Source organism: Mobula hypostoma, chromosome 4, assembly GCF_963921235.1.
Source record: "Mobula hypostoma chromosome 4, sMobHyp1.1, whole genome shotgun sequence".
Classification (NCBI taxonomy): domain Eukaryota; kingdom Metazoa; phylum Chordata; class Chondrichthyes; order Myliobatiformes; family Myliobatidae; genus Mobula; species Mobula hypostoma.
In genome coordinates this window covers 94,725,678-94,747,179 of record NC_086100.1, presented here as the reverse complement: position 1 = coordinate 94,747,179, position 21,502 = coordinate 94,725,678, and the positions used below count along the sequence as shown (strand labels likewise).

The following is a 21,502-nucleotide window of genomic DNA, read 5'->3' as shown; positions in this document are numbered from 1 at the left end:
TAAATATATAAAGCGGAAGAAGGTGGCTAAAGTCAACGTAGGTCCCTTGGAAGACGAGAAGGGGAAATTGATATTGGATGATAAAGGAAATGGCTGAGGCATTGAACAACTATTTTGTGTCGGTCTTCACGGTGGAGGATACGTCTAAAATGCTAAAGAATGATGTTATGGATGAAATGGGAGGGGAGGACCTCGATAAAATCACTGTCACTAAAGAGATAGTGATGAACAAACTAGAGGGCCTGAAGGTAGATAAGTACCCTGGTCCTGATGGGATGAAGCCCAGGGTGCTGAGGGAATTGGCGGAGGTTATAGTAGACGTGTTGGTAATCATTTACTAAAATTCTTAGACTCTGGGCAGGTCCTAGTAGATTGGAAGACAACAAATGTCACACCACTTTTTAAAAAAGGATGTAGGCAAAAGACGGGCAACTATAGGCCAGTTAGCTTAACATCTGTAGTCAAGAAAATGCTTGAAGCTGTCATTAAGGAAGAAATAGCGAAACATTTAGAAAGCAGTGATTCCATTAGACAGACGCAGCATGGATTCAGAAAGGGCAGGTCCTGTTTGACAATCTTACTGGACTTCTTTGAGAACATAATGAATGCAATGGATAGAGGGGAACAGGTGGATGTCGTATACTTGGATTTCCAGAAGGTGTTCGATAAGGTGCCAAACAAGAGACTTATAAATAAGATACGGATGCATGGAGTTGGAGGAAGTGTATTGGCATGGATAGTGGAATGGTTAACCAATAGAAGACGGAGAGTTGGTATAAATGGGTGTTTCTCCAGCTGGCAGTCAGTGGTGAGTGGGGTGTCGCAGGGGTCGGTGCTGGGCAGATGATTTGGAAGAGGGGACTGAGTGTAGCGTAACAAAATTTGCTGATGACACTAAACTGAGTGGAAAAGCAAATTGTACGGAGGATGTGGAGAGTCTGCAGAGGGATATACTGTAGATAGGTTAAGTGAGTGGGCCAAGGTCTGGCAGATGGAATACAACATTGGTAAATGTGAGATCATTCACTTTGGAAGGAATAATAGAAGAGCAGATTATTAGATTAGGTTAGATTAGACTATGAGGACACTCAGTCCTCGTTTATCGTAATTTAGAAATGCATGCATGCATTAAGAAATGATACAATGTTCCTCCAGAGTGATATCACAAAAAAAACATAATTATAACAAAGCAATACCATAATTTGATAAAGAGCAGACCATGGGAACGGTAAAAAAAAAGTCTCAAAGTTCCGATCGACTCTCGATTGTCCCCGATAGCAGGCAGCAGAAGGGAGAAACTCTCTCTGCCATAAACCTCCAGGCACCAACAACTGTCGATGCATTGAAAGCATCCGACCACAGCTAACTCTGATTCCATCTGAAAACTTCGAGCCTCCGACCAGCCCTTCGAAACCGAGCACCGAGCACCATCTCTGCTGAGCGCTTCGAACCCGTCCCGGCCGCCAAGCAACAAGCAAAGCCGAGGATTCGCAGCCTTCCCCTCCGGAGATTCTGGATCACACAGTAACAGTGGCAGCGAAAAAGGCATTTCAGAAGTTTCTCCAGATGTTCCTCCATTCTCTCATGTCTGTCTCCATCAAATCAGGATTGTGCACAGCACCCTACTTGACAGATTACAGATATCATTCACTGGAGTAGCTGCGCAAGATGCGTCGCGCCGCCATCTTCTCCTCCTCTATTTAATTATTATTTAAATGGTGAAAGATTGCAGCATGCTGTTGTGCAGAGGGACTTGGGAGAGCTTGTTCAAGAATCGCTAAAAAGTTGGCTTGTTGGTGCAACAGGTTATTAAGAAGGCAAACAGAATGTTCACCTTTATTGCTAGAGGGATTGAATTCAAGAGCAGGGAGGTCATGCTGCAATTATACAGGGTACTGGTGAGACCGCACCTGGAGTACTGTGTGCTGTTCAGGTCTCCATACTTGAGGAAGGATACACTGGCTTTGAAAGCAGTGCAGAGATGGTTCACCAGGTTGATTCCAGAGATGAAGGGGTTAACTTATGAGGAGAGATTGAGTCGCCTGGGACTATACTCTCTGGAATTCAGAAGAATGAGAGGGGATCTTATAGAAACAAAAAAATTTGAAAGGGATAGATAAGATTGAAGTAGGAAAGTTGTTTCCATTGGTAGGTGAGACTGGAACTAGGGGACATTGCCTCAAGATTCAGGGGAGAAGATCTAGGACAGAGATGAAGAGAAACTGTTTCTCCCAGAGTGGTGGATCTGTCGAATTTCTGCCCAGGGAAGCAGTTGAGGCTTCTTCACTAAATATATTTAAGATACAGTTAGATAGATTTTTACACAGTAAGGGAATTAAGGGTTATGGGAAAAAGGCAGGTAGATGGAACTAAGTTTATGGACAGATCAGCCATGATCTTATTGAATGGTGGGCCAGGCTCGATGGGCCAGATGGCCCACTCCTGCTCCTGCTCCTACTTCTATGTTCTTATGTTTATTGGACCCTCTGCAGTCTGCCTACCAACCTCACGTGGAAGCGGATGGTGCCAGCGGTAATTGCAGAGAGCTCATTCCCACCTGGATGATGCTGGTGGCATTGTGAGAATCACATTTTTTGATTTCTCTGGTGCCTTCAATACAATCCAGCCACTTCTTCTGAGCGAGAAGTTGCAAAGAATGGGCGTAGACAAATCCACCACCACCTGGATTACTGACAGTTTATACGGCTGGGTAGTTCTGTCTGAGATGGTGGTGAGTGGCACTGGATCACAAGGGACTGTCCTGTCTCCATTTCTGTTCACATTGCACACCTCAGACTTTTAGTACAAATCTGAGTCTTGTCACTTGCAATAGTTCTCTGATGACTCTGTGGTGGTTGGGTGTATCAGAGATGGGCAGGAGTTGGAGTACAGAGTACTGGTGGACAAGTTTGTGGAATGGTGCAGGAGAAATCATCTGCTCTAGAATGTGGCCAAAACCAGGAAGATAGTGATTGATTTTAGGAGGAAGAGGACTGTGACGAGTCCTATATATATTCTGGGAGAAGCAGATGCAGTGGTGGAGGAGTACAAATACTTGGGTGTTCACCTCGGCATCAGACTTGCCTGGAAAACCAACACCAAGGCTGTTTACAAGAAGGAGATGAGCAGACTCTAGTTTCTAATGAAGCTGAGATGTTGGAGCTCTTTTTCCAGTCTGTTGTAGCGAGTGCATTCTTCTTTGTGGCTTTATGTTGGGGGAGCAGCATCGGTGCTGGTGATGCAAGAGGATTAAATAAACACATCAAAAATGCTGCATCTGTCCTTAGCTACAACCTGGACTCTTGAGTCAGTGGCGGCGAGGAGGTCACGAAACAAACTGTTATCCATTATGGACAATCAGGCACATCTTCTTCATGACCTACTGAATAAACAGTGGAGTACCCTTTTCAACAGGCTCATTCAGCTCCGCTGTCACAAGGATCATTACGAAAATCTTTCATAATAAATGCAGTAAGCGCAGATAACAGTTCATTCTCTGTGTGACAGAACACACATCACAATACAATAGTCTGTTTTATTATTTCGTATTTTATTATTGCACAGTATTCCACATTATGGCACATTGGTAAATTGTTATTGTGTATATTATTCTGTACTTTATTACTAGCTAATATTATTATATTTAATATTGTTATTGCTAAGTGTACTTCTAAATGTTGTAGCTGTAATGAAATAATTTCCCACTCGGGGGCAAGGAAGTACTTATTATTATTATAACATCATTGTGCATAATTCCATCCATCAGATACTCTTACCTTTAATATCTCTATGAATTTTCCGTTCTGAGTGCAGATAGTCTAAACCTTTAAGGATTTCCCGAAGAATTGTGGCAATGTACGTCTCCTCCAGAGGGCCTGGTTTCAGCTGCAAAGATCACAGCAGTGAATTAACCATGCTGACGGTCGGGGAGCACGCTTGAATAACTGAGCTACACTGTAGAAAGATCATTGGTTCAATTCGAAACCTGCAATGTTTCAAACAAGCTCAGCTGGCTATTGGTTAAAGGGGTTAAGAATTAGCTTGGGCAAGCTGGCCATTTGAGATTCTAGACCATAAACCTTCCTATGAGAACATGTAGGTGGTATTGCCAGGGAAAGCATCCAGTGTTCAAATATCATAAATAAACAAGGCATTTCCAATCTTGTTCCTGGAGTTTATGCCAGGCCCTATATGGACAGTGTAAAAGTCCAAGGCAGAGGTCAGTTGGGAGTTAAAGTGATGAGCAAACTGAAGCCAGGTTTGCCTTTGCAAATTTAACAGTGACTTACAAAGCATCCGCTCAATCCACCTTTTGTTGTTCAGGAGACAAAACACTAAATTTACAGGTGAATCACTGTTTAGTGTTTGGGACGATAGACAGTGGGAAAGCAAAGAGGTTAGAGAGCAGTTCCATGAGAAAAGCACTGTGAGAATTGATATGGGTGTTCATAGAATAAATCAGAGAATCTCTGAGAGAAATGTTCTTTTAGAATGCTAAGAGGGGAGGGGAGGTAATGGAAACTTATGATATATTTAAAGTGCAGAATTATGGAAAATTATACATGAATGTGGAAGCTGATGGAAGATAAGGACAAGGACAAAGGAAGCCTATACTTATTCTAGGTGGGAGGATTGTGGATGAGTGTGGGAATTTTATACAGCTGTAGATCACAGCCCAGCTGGAAATACCAAGTAGGGCAGGCAGCATCTGTGGAGACAAAAGCAATGGTGATGGAGAACCACTGTTAAGAAGAATGGAAAATATTTCAGGAGCACTTGTGAGTGAAGAATCATTATTAGAACAGACTGAAGAGTCAGAAAAACTAGGAAAATGGAGAACATTCTCAGAGGAAAGAGGTGTAAGATACCTCTGGGAGTTTGCAAACTTGTAATAGATTAAAATAAAACAGAAAACACCAAATACTAAGCCAGTCAAGCAGCATCTATAGAATGAGAAAGAGAGTGAATGCTTCAAGTCGAAGCCCCTTCCTTGGAACCAAAGGGCTTGTATTGACATTAGTTGCTAACTTATATCCTGAGATAGTGATAGTGAAATTGAGAAAGGGAAGAGTCAGAAGTGGACCATGAATGAAGGGCAGAATTTGACAGCAAAAGGGTAATAAATTCGCTTTGGAGCAAGCTATGTTTTCCATATTTTTAAAAAAAAAATCACTACCACAATTTATTCTTTGGATGGCTATCACACCATACCTTTGCCTGTCCAGTCTCCTGCAAAGACAACACACTTATTTCTGTTTTACCGTTTCTGCCACATCTGCTCTTATTAGGCTTTCTGCTTTAGGACTTCTGAAAAAAACCAATTTGCCCCGGGATCAATAAAGTATGACTATGACTATGTCCTCCTTCCAGAAACATAGCTTCCTCTCTGCCATTTTCTACATGTCCACCCTCCCCTACATGGTTCCATCTGCTCATTACCCATGTACCCAAGTAAGTTTTCCCCTGGTTCACCTTTCCTATTCCTTCCTTCATCTGGCACCATCTACTTACCTGTTTCTATCTCACATACCGGGCTTTGTCTCACCCATCCCTCATTTCTACATGCTGACCATCTTCCCTCTATACTCAGTCATGATGTGGGTCTCGTCCTAAAATGTTGATTGTCCCCTCATCTCCACGGATGTGCCTGACCCACAGTTCTTCTGGAAATTTGCATTTTGTGTCTGAATGTAAAATGCCTTTTTCATTGAATCTGTTTTATTCTGTCCAGCAAATTCAACTTAATAGCTCAAATCCATTGCCTTAAAGCATAACTATTTCTTATCCAGGCCAAAAAATCTCTGAAATTAATAATCAGCATCAGGAACCTTGGGTTGCATACAAAATTGTCACCAAACCAGAAAATATTAAAACATCTATTGCTGAAATTAAAGGCAGGATAACCTAGTAAAGCAGTTAACATGCAGATTTACATTTGGAATTAAAACATACTTTTTCCAATGGATTTCCAGTATTATTTCAAAGTCACACTAAAAATGGGATTAAATCTCATTATCCTTCAGTAGTGAATCTTGTTAAACTGAAAATTAGTCCATACATAAGACAAAGTACAGTGGCTTCATATTTGAAAACTGTACTCACCAAGTCTAATGCAGAGCCTCCACCCAGATACTCCATAATTATCCATAATTTTGTGCCCTAGGGATCAAACAAACAACTTCTAACATCAGCAACAAGTCGTCCCGAAATATAACTCAAGAGTTTCACCAAAATGTAAAAGGCACAGATCCAGGAAACTGATAATCAATTTAAAGATAAACAACTTTATCCTTTGAAATGCACACAGCACAAATTGACAGAACCTTGCTCATGACTAATGATACTTTTTGGTAACCGACTCCTAAATGCCCCTTTTCTATTCAAATTCTCGTGCCATTTATTGGATTTTTAAAAAAAGAAATCATCATTCCCAGTTTTCCCTGGATGGCTTAAGGACATTCCTTCCTTATTACTCAGTATCCTCATTTCATCACTTCTTCCTTGTTCTCTTTACTCCCATTCCTTCCAATGTTTCTTTGTACCCATTTAGAAAGAGTGCACACAGTAAGGTTTTCAATAAAAAAATTGTTAACTTGTATATTCCTCTAATCCTTGCACCTTACACTGATCAGAACGCAATTCCTTTTCTGTCATTGTGACGAGTCCATTGATTTTGATCCTCGCTGCTAACTACACGGGCAAATTTATTACCTCCAAACTTTTTAAATTATGTGCCATACAGCTGTTTAAATTTTCGATATTTATAAGGGACCTGGCCAGTGCTGAGCTCTGCAGAACTACTGTAAATGGCATTCCAGTAACTAATACACCTGTCAACATTTTCTTTCATTTCTTGCTGATGTTGAATCCAACTTGCCACTGATCACTGGATCTTACGGACTTCTTTTTAAGCTCAGTTTTCCATGTAGAATTTTGTCAAAGGTCTTGCTAAAACACATTGTCTACATGTCTGGCAGGGTTTGCAAGATATTACTTCCTACAAAGCGAAACTCAATAGTATGGATGGCAGTGATGCTTCGCTACCAGATGAATTCAAGGCCTTCGACGCCCGCTTTGAAAGGGAGAATATAACTACAGCTGTGAAGATCCCTGCTGCACCTGATGACCCTGTGATCTCTGCCTCAGAGGCCGATGTTAGGCTGTCTTTAGGAAGAGTAAACCCTTGTGAGGCAGAAGGTCCAAATGGAGTACCTGGTAAGGCTCTGAAAACCTGCGCCAATCAACTGGCGGGAGTATTCAAGGACATTTTCAACCTTTCACTGCTACAGATGGAAGTTCCCACTTGCTTCAAACCAGTGGTTATACCAGTGCCTAAGAAGAATAATGTGAGCTGCCTTAGTAACTATTGCCCAGTAGCACTCACATCTATAGTGATGAAATGCTTTGAGAGGTTGGTGATGACTTGACTGAACTCCTGCCTCAGCAAGGACCTGGACCCATTGCAACTTGCCTTGCCACAATAGGTCAACGGCAGATGCAATTTCAATGGCTCTTCACACGGCTTTAGACCACCTGGACAAAACAAACACCTATGTCAGGATGCTGTTCGTGGCACATGCTGGTGATAATAAACCTGAAGTCACAGGAAGGGAGCAAACACACAATCGGGAGTATTCTCTGGACCCTCCAAAATAAGAGAGACACCAAGGACTGATAAGAAGGCAGAATTTTGGAAAGATGCAGAAATAACAGGGATGTTGTCACGGGGAACTTCAAGTTTCCTAATGTTGATTAGCCTTCTGAATGAGCCTACAATGGGCAGCCTTATCTAACACCATATACAACACCATATACTGCTCCACCTTCATCAATGTGCTTTGTCACATCCTCATGGAATTGAATCTGCTCCTCACAAAGCCATGCTAACTATCCCTAATTAGACTGTGCTTCTCTAAATATGCATTAACTAGACAACAGGGTGACCCATTGGGGCACCCTTTGAGAGAAGGGTAGTGCAGTCTGATGTGACCAGAATGAACATTAAATTTTCCTGAATGCTACTGGCATTGCTTTGCTTTGGAAACTGAAGTAGAAGACCTCAGTTTATTAAAGAACAATGTGTAGCAAAGTAAATACAGCTCCTCCTCGTTTAACCAAGGACACTTTTGATGGCATAATTTCTGGTTTATCTGCCACCCTCGTGCCTCTTGTTGTCATTTTGGAGACATGCAGTCCTTTCATCCCCCATCTCTTCGTCTCTCATGTTTGTTTGTCCTGACTCTTTGATCCTGGAGTCATGCGGCCCTGGCCTCATCAGATTCTTGTTCTCTCCCTCTCCTTGCCACTTCCCAACGACGTTTGGCGTCATCTCTTGACCACAATGTCCCCCTTTCCTTTCCACGTGGCACACCATTTTTTTTTTACCCTAATGCTGGATAGAAATACGAAGCACTAACACCAAAGAATGCTGATTATTCTTGATGATGTGCTTGGAGCTCTCCTAAATGGAGGTGATATAGTCACTGCTGTCCTTTGACTGCAGCAAAGGGATTTAAGGGTGTCTTGAAGTACGTCATTACAATAAGATTTAATTAGCTTTTATTGATGGGTGGCTGTTAGATCTGTCCCAATCCTGCACATGCTGATGGTGATTAGTAGAATGTGACCCCTCGAAATAGAGCTGCCCTGCCATTTTGCTCCGCTAGGTGTCGCTGCTGAGGCTGGCCGTGCGCATGCGATGGGCTATCGTGTCCCGATTTCCACGATGGCCGATCGGGTCTCGGGTGAAAGGGAGCCTGTTGACTTTTGGTGAATGACCAATTTTATACGAATATATAACCCTGAACTGTGCCTGCATTCTGTAAGTTAGCGCATCTTAATTCAATTTAGCCAAAAAAAAGTGCCACCATAATGCGCCGTTTGCGCTAATTGGAGGTCACAAACAGACAGAGCATGAGAGTTTTAGTAGTATATAGATCCCATCTCTAAACCCCTTAAATAATTTGCCCACCATTGGAATAAGACCTATTGGTCTATAATTCCCAGAATTTTACCTACTCCCTTTCTTGAACAAAGGAATAGCATCTGCCACCCTACAAATCATCTGGTACTTCTCCTGCAGCCAATGAGGAAGCAAAGATCAAAACAAAGGCATAACCATCTCTTTCTTCGCTTTCCACTGTAATCTGGGTACACTGCATTTAGCTCTGGTGATTCATCTATCCTAATGTTTTTCAAACATTCTAGCACAACCGCTTTCTTAACATTCATTAAGAATGTGATGACTGCAGACTGCCATACCCACTGGCCGGGAGATTGGGTACTGGTGAGCTCCTACCAATGAAAGAATTATATTAAGCCCTGTTGAGAAGGCCCATGTCAAGTACTGCTAACCACATATACTGTTCTGAAGGCCCAGGGGAAGACAACTTGGGTCCATGCATCACACATTCAGCCAGTGGTGCCACCAGATCAAGGAACCAGTAGCCAGGAGACCCATGGTGATGAGGAATGACTAACCAAACTACCTTAGAACATAGAAGAGTACAGCACAGGAACAGGAAATTCGGCCAACAATGCTGTGCCGACCAGCTAAAAAGTAAATCAAAAACACTTGAACACTAATCCCTACCTACACCATGTCCACATCCCTCTATTTTCCTTACATCCTTGTCTATCCAAATGTCTCTTAAAAGCTTCTAATGTATTTGCATCTACTACTATATCACAAGGTGTATTCCAGACATCCACAACTTTGAGCAAAAAAAACTTCAATGCATGCCCTCTGGTATTAGACATTTCAATCCTGGGAAACAGATACTCTGTCCATTCTAGTTATGCCTCTGCTAACCTTATAAACCTCAATCAAATCTGCCCTTCGCCTCTGGCACTCCAGAGAAAGCAATCTAAACCAGGTAGCATTCTGGTAAACCTCCAAAGCCAAAGACATTCTTCCTACTGTGGGGCAGCCACAGCTGTATACAATACTCCAGATCTGGCCTAACCACCATTTTACAAAGTTGCAACATAACCTCTTGCCTTTTGAACTCAACACCTCGACTAATAAAAGCAAGCATTTCATAAGTCAGCTTAACCACCTTAGCAACCTGTGTGGCCACTTTCAAACAGCTATGACTTGGATCCCAAGATCTCTCTCCTCAACAGTACTGTTAAGGATCTTGTCCTTAACAGTGTATTGTCTCCTTGTATTTGCCCTAGCAAACTTACTAAACCACCCATCTACGTTTTTATCCAGGTCATTTATATACATCACAAACAGCAGAGGTCCCAACACGGATCCCTGCGGAGCATCACTATTAAAGACCTCCAGCTAAAGTAAGTCCCTTCAACCATTACCCTCTGCCTTCTATGCATAAGCTAGTTCTGAATTCAAACAGCCAATTCATCATAGACCATGCATCTTAATTTTCTAGATCAGCCTCCTGTGAATGACTTTGTCAAACGCCTTACTAAAATCCATCTAAGTAGACAACATCCCCTTGACACCTTGTCAGAAAACTCAATCAAGTTGGTAAGGCTCGACCTGTCATGCACAAGCTATGCTGACTTTCCCTAATTACGCCATGGGGTTCCAAATGCTCATACATCCTATCCCTAAGAATATTCCTCAGAATTTCCCTACTACTGATGTGAGACTCACAAGTCTATAGTTCCCAGGATTTTCCTTGTTCCCTTCTTAAATAGAGGTAAAACATCAGACATGCACCAGGTCTCCGGAACCCTGCCTATGTCAAGAAAGGAACTGAAGAGGGCCCAGCAATCTCGTCTCTCGCCTCCTTCAGTAATCCTCGGGTAAATCTTATCCAGCCGTGAAAACTTATTCACCTTAAAACTCATTGGGAGGCCCAAAACTTCTTCCTCTTACCCTCTAAACACCCTAACATATTTATACACTCAGCATTGATCTCCTGGTCCTGCATATCTTTTTCCTTGGTAAATACTGAAGCAAAGTACTCATTAACTACCTCACTCACATTCTCCACATTCAAGCAAATGTTCCCCTTTTATCCTTGAGTGGTTCTACTCTCTCCCGAGTAATTATCTTGCTCGATGTATGCATAGAATGTTTGGGATTCACCTTAATCCTACTTGCCAAGGACTTTTCATCACTCCTCCTGGTTTTCCTAATTCCTTTCTTTAGTTATTTTTTGGCTTCTTTATTCTCATGTGCTTCATTTGATCCTAACTTCCAAAGCTTTACATACTTTTCCTTCCTGACTAAATTCATCACCTCTCTGGACATTCAAGGTTCTCTTATCTTTTCATCTCAGTCCTTCCTTCTAAACAGGAACATAACAGTGCCTATAAAAAGTATTCATCCCTCTTGGAAGTTTTCCTGTTTTATTGTTTTACAACATTGAATCACATGGATTTAGTTTGGCTTTTTTCACACTGATCAACAGAAACGACTCTTGTGTTAAGTTTCACCAAACTGGTCTAAATTTAATATAATAATCAAACACAAAATAATTGATTGCTTAATTACTCATTCCCTTCAAGTCAGTACTTAGTAAATGCACCTTTGGCAGCATTATAGCCTTGAGTCTGTGTGGCATTTGGACACTGCAATTTTCCCCCCATTCTTCTTTACAAAACTGCTCAAGCTCTGTCAGATTGCATGAAGATCATAAGTGAAAAGTCCTTTACAAGTCTAGCCATGAATTCTCAATTGGATTGAGATCTGGACTCTCACTTGGCCACTTCAGGATATCAACTTTGTTGTTTTTAAATAACTTCTGTGTAACTTTGGCTCTATGCTAGCGATCATTGTCTTGCTGATTGCTAAACAAATCTTGTCCCAAGTCGCAGTTCTCTTGCAGACTGCATCAGGTTTACCTCCAGGACTTCTCTGTATTGTGCTGCATTCATTTTACCCTCTACCTTCACAAGCCTTACAAGGCCTGCTGCAGTGAAGCATCCCCACAGCATGATGCAGCCACCACCATGCCTCATGGTAGGGATGGTGGGTTTTTGATGATATGTGGTGTCTGGCTCACACCAAACATTGTGTTTAGTCTGATGGCCATAAATCTCAATTTTGTTTTCATCAGACCATAGAACCTTCTTCCAGCTGACTTCAGAGTCTCTCACATGCCTTCTGCAAGCTCTATCTGAGATTTCATCCGAGTTTTTTTTCCAACAGTGGCTTTCTCTTTGCCACTCTCCCATAAAGCTGTGACTGGTAAAGCCCCCGGACAACAATTGTTATATGTGCAGTCTCTCCCATCTCAGCCTTTAAAGCTTTTAATTCCTTCAGAGTTGTCACAGGCCTCTTGGTGGGCTCCCTCACTAGCCCCTTCTTGGAAGTTCACTTAGTTTTTGAGGATGGCCTGCTCTAGGCAGATTTACAGCCATATTCTTTTCATTTCTTGATGTTTCTTGTATCCATCTCCTGACTTGTGCTTTTCAATAACCTTTTCACAGAGTTGCTTGCAGTTTTCATGGTGTAGCTATGGCCAGGAAACTGACTGATCAGCAGTTGGACCTTCCAGATATTGGTGCATTTTTGCTATAATCAGCTGAAACACACTGACTGCACACAGGCAATCTCCATTTAACTAATTAAGTAAAGTTAATTGGGAATACCTATTTTCTGGCAAGTCCACATCACGTATGTGGAGGGTGTTTAAAGATCAAACACCCTCTGAAACCAATTGGTTGCACCAGTGATGATCTGGTGTGTCATATTAAAGGGGGTGAATTCTTGTGCATTTAATTATTTTGTGCTTTAAATTTATAATTAATTTAGGAAACTTTGTAGGGAACTGTTTAAAAAAATCCAAATTAAATCCACTGTGATTCAATGTTGTAAAACAATAAAACATGAAATCTTCCAAGGGGGAGTGGAGGAGGGGGAAGGAATACTTTTTATAGGCACTGTACATTTCCTATACTCTGTGCACTTGATCTTTAAACACCCTCCACATACGTGATGTGGACTTGCCAGAAAATAGGTATTCCCAATTAACTTTACTTAGTTCCTGTCAAATGCCCTTATAATTTGCCCTAATCCCAATTTAAAACTCTTCCACAAGGACTATACCTATCCTTATCTAGAGCTATCCTGCAAAATAAGGAGTTGTGGTCATTGTTCCCTAATTGTTCACCCGCTGAAAGGTCAGTCTCCTGGCTAGGCTCATTCCCCAAAACCAGGTCAAGTCAACCCCCACCTCTCGTTGGATCATCCACATAGTGATTTAAGAAACCTTCCTAGATACACTTAACAAATTCTGCCCCATCTAAACCCCTTGCACTAAGAAGGTCTCAGTATACATTAGGGAATTTGACATCCTCCATGACAAAATTTCCTGGGGGCTATGGGGGGCTTAGTACAATACCATCAGCATGATTGCACCCTTCCTATTCCTGAGTTCCACCCAAATGGCCTCAGTGTCTGATTTCCCCATAATGTCTCCTGAGTGCAGCTGTGATATTATCTCTGATTAATCATGCAACTGACCCCCCCCCACCTCCTCCTTTCTCAACCAAGTTTCAGTAATGGCTACAACATCATAGTTCAACATACTGATCCATGTTCCAAGTATTAAAAAATACACACTTCAAACTATCTTACCCATCATACTTGTTATTCTGCCTTTCAATACTTTCCCTGACACCTACTTTCAGGCCTGAACCTTCCCTTACTGACCAAGGGCTACTGTTCCCAGCCCCCTGCAAAACTAGTTTAAACTCTCCTGAGTAGCATCAGCCACGATACTGGCTCCCCTCCAGTTTAGGTGCAATCCATAGTTTTTGTACAGGTCATCCCTTTCCCAGAAAATGTTCCAATGATCCAAGAACTTGAAACTCTGTCCCCTGAACTTCTTCTCAGCCACTCATTCACCAGTGTTAATACCCATTCCTACCCGCACCAGCCTGCGGTACAGAGAGCAATCTGGACATTACTACCTTGGAGGCCCTTCTCTTCAGCCTCTTTTCTAGCTCCATACTCACAGTGTAGGACCTCTTCCCCTTTTTCGCCTATGTCATTGCTGCCAAAATGCACCATGACCTCTGGCTGTTCCCCCTTAAGTTACTGTTATGTGTTACATATTTTGGATAGTCTGTGCATTTGTTTTTTGTCTAAGAACTTCCTCATGACACAAACATATGGGCGTTTAACTCTCAAAGATCATCTCTCTCCACTAGCTTGTTGACCAGCCTCCTGTTATGTGACCCCACTGAAAGCTGTCACTACTAAACTCCATTACAGCTTTTTCAAATACACTGGTTTTTCCTTATCGATTCTACAATCAGGTTCTTTTTGCCCTTGAGCTTATGCTTAATGCACTATTCTACTCTCTCTACACCCATGACTGTGTGGCTAGGCACAGCTCAAACAGCATCTATAATTTTGTTGATGATACTGTTGGCAAAACTTCAGATGGTGACAAAAGGGCATACAAAAGAGATACATCAGTTAGTTCAGTGGTATTGCAGCAACAACCCTGCACTAAACATCAGCAAGACCAAAGAGCTAACTGTGGACTTCAGTAAGGGTAAAATGGGGGAACACAAACTAATCCTCAGAGGGATCAGAAATGGAGAAAATAAGCAATTCCAAGTTCCTGCTTGTCAATATCTCTGAGGACCTAACCTGGACACAACATACTGATGCAACCATAAGGAAGGCAAGACAGCGGCTATATTTTATTTGGAGTTAGAGGAGATTTCGTTTGTCAATTAAAATACTTGAAAGCTTCTACAAATGTACCATGGACAGCATTGTGATTGGTTGCATCACTGTCTGGAATGGGGTGGTGGGGGGGAGCTACTGCACAAGATTGAAATAAGTTGCAGAAACTTGTAAAATTAGTCAATTTCATCAAGGGTACCAGCCTCCATAGTATCCAAGACATCTTCAAGGAGCGGTGCCTTAGGAAGCTGGCTTCCAATATTAAGTGTCCCCACCACCCAGAACACTTCACACTGTTACCGTCAGGAAGGAGTACAGAAGCCTGAAGGCACACACTCAACGATTCAGGAATAGCTTCTTTCCCTTTACCATCTGATTTCTAAATGGACACTGAACGCATGAACACTACCTCATCACGTTTTTACTTTTGTTATTTTGCACTATTTTAACTTAACTATTTAATATATACATTTCATGTAACTCAGTTTTTTCTCTATATTTATCATGTATTTCATTGCACTGCTGCTGTAAAGTTAACAAATTTCACAACATATAGAAACATAGAAAATAGGTGCAGGAGTAGGCCATTCGGCCCTTCGAGCCTGCACCGCCATTTATTATGATCATGGCTGATCATCCAACTCAGAACCCCGCCCCAGCCTTCCCTCCATACCCCCGACCCCCGTAGCCACAAGGGCCATATCTAACTCCCTCTTAAATATAGCCAATGAACTGGCCTCAACTGTTTCCTGTGGCAGAGAATTCCACAGATTCACCGCTCTCTGTGTGAAGAAGTTTTTCCTGATCTCGGTCCTAAAAGGCTTCCCCTTTATCCTCAAACTGTGACCCCTCGTTCTGGACTTCCCCAACATCGGGAACAATCTTCCTGCATCTAGCCTGTCCAATCCCTTTAGGATCTTATACGTTTCAATCAGATCCCCCCTCAATCTTCTAAATTCCAATGAGTACAAGCCCAGTTCATCCAGTCTTTCTTCATATGAAAGTCCTGCCATCCCAGGAATCAATCTGGTGAACCTTCTTTGTACTCCCTCTATGGCAAAGATGTCTTTCCTCAGATTAGGGGACCAAAACTGCACACAATACTCCAGGTATGGTCTCACCAAGGCCTTGTACAACTGCAGTAGTACCTCCCTGCTCCTGTACTCGAATCCTCTCGCTATAAATGCCAGCATACCATTCGCCTTTTTCACCGCCTGCTGTACCTGCATGCCCACTTTCAATGACTGGTGTATAATGACACCCAGGTCCCGTTGCACCTCCCCTTTTCCTAATCAGCCACCATTCAGATAATAATCTGTTTTCCTATGCTGGAGATATTAAATGTGATTCAGATTCTGATTTCATTTGCCATTTTTCTACACTCTTACTTCTGAAGTTCCTCCTGTAGTTCACCCAGCAAACTTTAGCATTTTAAAGACGTGCATAAGGAATTCTTAACTATGCAATACGACTAAATACGATTAATGTTATTCACCAATTTCTTTGAAAAGTGACAAGATGAAAAGGCTATTGCATTATTAGATGTCATATAGCCCATTCCATATGGAAAAAGAAAATTTCATTAGGTGCCACAAAAATGCCAAAAATAAATACATTAAATACAAACCACACCTAGTCCCACTCACCCATGACCCATCTTTGCTCATCTATATTGGCTTTTAATCCCACATCACAAATTTTAAAAGGTGCTTAAATTACCATGTTTTGTCCCTGTATCCATCTCCAGTTTTACTTATTCACTCCACTTTTTCTTATTCCCTTTGATTAAGATATATTTGTTTTCATTATCCCTTTCGCTGGTTAATCCCCATCAATCGCTACCAATTCAGGACTCCACATTTGGTCGATATATCACATTCAGGAAAAGCAGTTCAAAAATGAACATTCTACTGACAATTCTTTCAAAGTTTACTTATTAAACTGATATACTCAAAATACTTCATTTTATAAATTGTATTCAAAATTTTAAGTATTTTCCAGACAGTGACCAGAGTTCTGGATACAATAAAAATAGATTTAGCTCAGCATTTTCAAAAGCTTATAATTTACAGACTCAAGATTTAAATTTATTTATCATGTGTATACTGAAATGTGTCAATTGTGTTGACAACCAACACACCATAGAGTGTGCTGGGGGCAGCCCAAGTGTCATCACACATTCCAACACCAATGTGGCATGCCCACGATGCTCGGCAGAAAAATCACAGTATACAACAAGCAACAAGAACAGCAAAGCAAACTCCACTCCTGTCTCCCATCCATGCACATACACAGAGTCAGGGTTAGATTCATTGTCCATTCAGAAGCCTCCAACCTGATGGCATGAACATTGACTTCTCTAACTTCCGCTAGGCCCCACCTCCCCCTCGTACCCCATCTGTTACTCTTTTTTATGCACACATTCTTTCTCTCACTCTCCTTTTTCTCCCTCTGTCCCTCTGAATATACCTCTTGCCCATCCTCTGGGTCACCCCCCCCCTGTCTTTCTTCCCGGACCTCCTGTCCCATGATCCTCTCGTATCCCCTTTTGCCTATCACCTGTCCAGCTCTCGGCTCCATCCCTCCCCCTCCTGTCTTCTCCTATCATTTTGCATCTCCCCCTCCCCCTCCAGCTTTCAAATCCCTTACTCACTCTTCCTTCAGTTAGTCCTGACGAAGGGTCTCGGCCTGAAACGTCGACTGCGCCTCTTCCTATAGATGCTGCCTGGCCTGCTGCGTTCACCAGCAACTTTGATGTGTGTTGCTTGAATTTCCAGCATCTGCAGAATTCCTGTTGTTTGTCCTAAAATGTTGAGTTTTTTTTTCAGGCTCCTGTACCTCCTCTTTGATGGTAGCAATAAGAGGCATCACCTTTTGAAGATGACCTCAATACTTCGGGGGGGGGGGGGGAAGAGAACTTCTGCAGTTTTTTCCAATCTGTGCAGTGGCCCTTCCATACCAGACAGTGCTGCAAGCAGTTAGAATGCTCTCCACAATACATCTGCGGAAATTTGTAAAGAGTATTTTAAGTACCAAATCTCCTCAAACTCCAAATGAAATATAGCCACTGTCATGCCTTCTTTGTTGTTGTATCAATATGTTGGCCCTAGTATAGGTCTTCAGAGATGCTGACACCAGAAAGTTGAAGCTGCTCACCCTTTCAACTGCCGACCCCTTGATGAGGACTGGTATGTTCCCCAACTTTCCCTTCGAGCCAAGTCCACGGTTAATTCCTAGTTCTTCCTGATGCTGAATAGAAGGTTGTTGTTGTGACACCACTCAACCAGCTAATGTATCTCACTCCTGTACGTCTTTTTGTCACCATCTAAAATTCTGCCGACAACAGTTATGTCATTGGGAAAGTTATAGGTGTCGTCTGCACTGTGCCTAGATTACGTTTCTTCTTTAGCAATAATTCACATAACTAAAATTTGGTAAGCTAATCAAAAGTCACCGAATATTTTCTGCTAGATTTTTAAGGTGGTAATTAAAGTCAGTTCCTGCCTACAATTCCCCTTAATAAAAAGACAAATTTCTATGTTACTCTTATTTTAATTTAATCTACATTTCTTTGATTTAATTAGCTTGTGCTCAATTTATTAAATAAGTCATACACACTTTTCTTAGGAAAGACATGATAATGTTTCCGAGGACCATGCTGCAGCTCTGACATCATTTTGTGCATAAGTAAGGTAAATATGGGCTTATTCTGAGGATAATGAAAGTAGCAAAACTTAAAGATACTTCAGAATTTGTGCTTAAGGACTATAAACAACATTGATACTTCAAAACCCTTTTCTCTGAAACTTGAATTTAACCTTGAATCTCTACTGTAGGTACCTAAATTTTAAAATTAACTAGATATTTTACAAACATTAAATCTGGGAGAGGTTTAATAGATTAATGTAATCAGTAATACAGATTGAATATGAATCGTTGGGATCTTTAGAAATACATGTTAGAAATATTAGCTGGATAGTTGGCTAACATAAGAGTTCCTGTTTGCAAATCCCATCCTTCACAATCATCCAGAAAAATGGCGTGAGATACTTGAGGTTTAGACCATAGGACACAGGAGCAGACATTTGTTTTTGCTAATATTATGGTTTAAATGGGAAATCTTTTCCAATTATTGCATTGTCACAACTTACAAAAAAGCAACAGATCACAGCAACGAAGATCTCAGGTATTTGCCCCTACTTTTCTCCTGTCCAATGTTACACTTAACTACCAACTGTATGTCAGTTTTCTTACTCACTTGTGACTCTCTGAATACATTTAGAAAGAGCTTCTTGAAGAAAGGAAAATAATTGGGGGGGGGAAGGATTATATGGAGCAAACTGAACTAATATTCATCACAATCAAGAATTTAATGCTATTTTCCAGCCCTTTGAACAATTGATGATTTCTACATAGCTTCATGTACTATGATTTTCTTATACAGTACCAACAATACATGCTAAAGATGAGATTTTATGTTGTGATTCCTCTGATAAATAAATTCATATAATTGGTAATTGCTTACTTCAAAGTTATATTTCTCTTCATCGTCCTGACTTAACTGTTCTCTAATACTTGGAAGAATAGTCTTTTAAACAGCTACTTCTAAACTATTGTACATAGTTTCATCCCATAGTCCAGTCACTTGTTTGCTTCCTCATTTTTACTCATAACCCATTCTTAGATACTGAAGTCACACTTCTTATTGTGATTTCAAATCTGCTTGCTCAAAGAGTAGAAACCTTATTAAGAACCTTTATCACCCCAAGATGTCTTCCTACTATTCAGCAATTCAGGCTGAGAGAAGTTAGCATTTCAGGACAATAAGGAAATCATAACCTGAAACATTGATTATTTCTTCATTTGGTACTGCCCAGCTTATTAGTACGTCATGCATTATCTGTTTTATTTCTAAAAAGCATCCATATTATATTGCTTTAAAATGATTATTTTTGGTTCTCTTAACTTGTCCCCATGGCAACCTCCGCCTGCGCCTTCTTTGAATCTCAAACACCCCACATCTTCAAGTGAATTATTTTTGCTGAGGATCAAGTAATGTGCGGAGATTAATAGATGAGACAAGCACCAACTTTACATCGAATAGGGCATCAGGTGCACAGCAGCCAACCTTCAAAAGATTAAAATTATGGAAAATACTCTGGTGCAAATAAGTTGCCTGCTTATAACTTTTACAACTATGGTGTTACATGCAGTTATTTCCCGAAGGCCAGAATTAACAACAAGATTTTGAGATGTTAAGTTACTTTACCCATGAGGATTTTCTAATTGCTCCAAATTGTACAAGAAACATCTTTTAATTTACTAGAAGAGTTAACTTGCACTAATTGTGTGCCATCTTTGGTCTAGTGGCAGAATTCCTGCTCAAGTGAAAAACTAAAGACCTTCTCTGCAGAAATCTGAGCACAAAATGCACATGCTGTTTCGGTACTGAGATCAGACTGTACTGGTATACTCTGAGGAAGTCAAAATGAAGCCCCTTCTAACAGAGGAAGTAATAGATTCTATTTTGAAAAGATTCCCCCCCCCCCACTGTTCTTTCAGGATTATTCCTCAATAAACATCAATAAAATGGATTATTTTGCTGCTCCCCTCGTTGCTGTTCATAGGTTTTTGTGGAGCAGGATGAAATTGTCGTGTTCTACCGGAACTGAACAATGACTTTTTCCAAATGTACTTTTAGTGTTGTACAAGATTTTCATGTCTTAAATCTTGGGGAATTATTGGACATTTCCTATTTTTCATATTATTTTCTTATTTCATATTGGTTTGGTTTCGTCTAGCTTTCCACAGTTCAGCAAGTTCATGCCTTCATACCAGATTTGTCATTTGAACACACCTATGACTGCACGTATTGGAAGCAAATGGTTAAGCAGACAAAACTTCTTTCAAATCAAAAACAAAATTGTGGCAGTAAATAAATAACCTCTCTTTTGGAAATTATGAATACAGGTGTACGGATTTAAATAGCATGGTGCTGGTGTCTTGTCCAATACTTACTCCAAATCCCTTACCTTTAAGTAAGAGCCATAGTACTTGGTGACATATGGACTGTCACACTGGCTGAGCACTGTAATCTCCTGCTGTATGTCTTCTATCTCGTCTTCTGCCTCTTCCAAGTCAATGATTTTGATTGCCACAACTTCTTTACTGCGATTCTCTATACCTTTGTAAACTTCACCAAAAGAGCCTTTTCCAATCCGTTCCTGTTTCGTAAAGAGCTCCTCAGGGTCCATGCGTGTATTCTAAAGGAAAACCACAACATCACACATTTTTTGGTCTAAAGAGAATGCAAAGTATTGTTTAAGTATAACATAACTGGTGTTCGATTCCATAATTGCTTTTATTCAGAATTCTAAACAATTTAGAATGTTATACAGGATGCAAAGTGGAGTTTAAAAAGATATCTCAAGTGTTATTTCACAAAGAACTGAGGCAGGACAATGGACCAAATGCTCTCCTTCTAAGTGCAATATAATTTTCTAGTCTCTATGAAACAAAAACAGGAATTCAACCTCTTATGGCTGTTCCAACATTCAAGTTATTAAATTGTAACATAATCAACTTCTAGATTCCCTACTACACTTACTTTACAGAAAGCTGAAAATCTGATCTGGCATCAATCTTTTGAGGGAAAAAATTCCAGGCCTGTCCTATAGAAATGTGTTACAAACCAAAAGCACAGATCTCTACAAATGCCATTTTGTCATACCCCATAAGAAGACAATCTATTTATCCTTCATTGGTCTTACTTTCTGACCCAAGTCACAAATTTGTATCCAATTTCATGCATTTTTGATTTTCTCAACAATCTATTATGAGACACAAGATGAAAAAATATCATTGCAGGAGACTTGTAGAGTTTAC

At 40.9% G+C, this 21,502-nt stretch overlaps 1 protein-coding gene across 1 annotated transcript in view; it reads right to left on the bottom strand.

The window, feature by feature from the left end:
* stk25b (serine/threonine kinase 25b) overlaps positions 1-21,502 on the bottom strand; it is a 93,848-nt gene that overhangs the window by 33,495 nt on the left and 38,851 nt on the right. The window contains exons 2-4 of the mRNA XM_063046173.1: positions 20,650-20,880; positions 6,103-6,159; positions 3,777-3,885 (exon numbers count right to left, since the gene is read on the bottom strand). Of these exons, the coding sequence (XP_062902243.1) occupies positions 3,777-3,885; positions 6,103-6,159; positions 20,650-20,880 (397 nt within the window). The remainder of the gene's footprint in view (positions 1-3,776; positions 3,886-6,102; positions 6,160-20,649; positions 20,881-21,502) is intronic.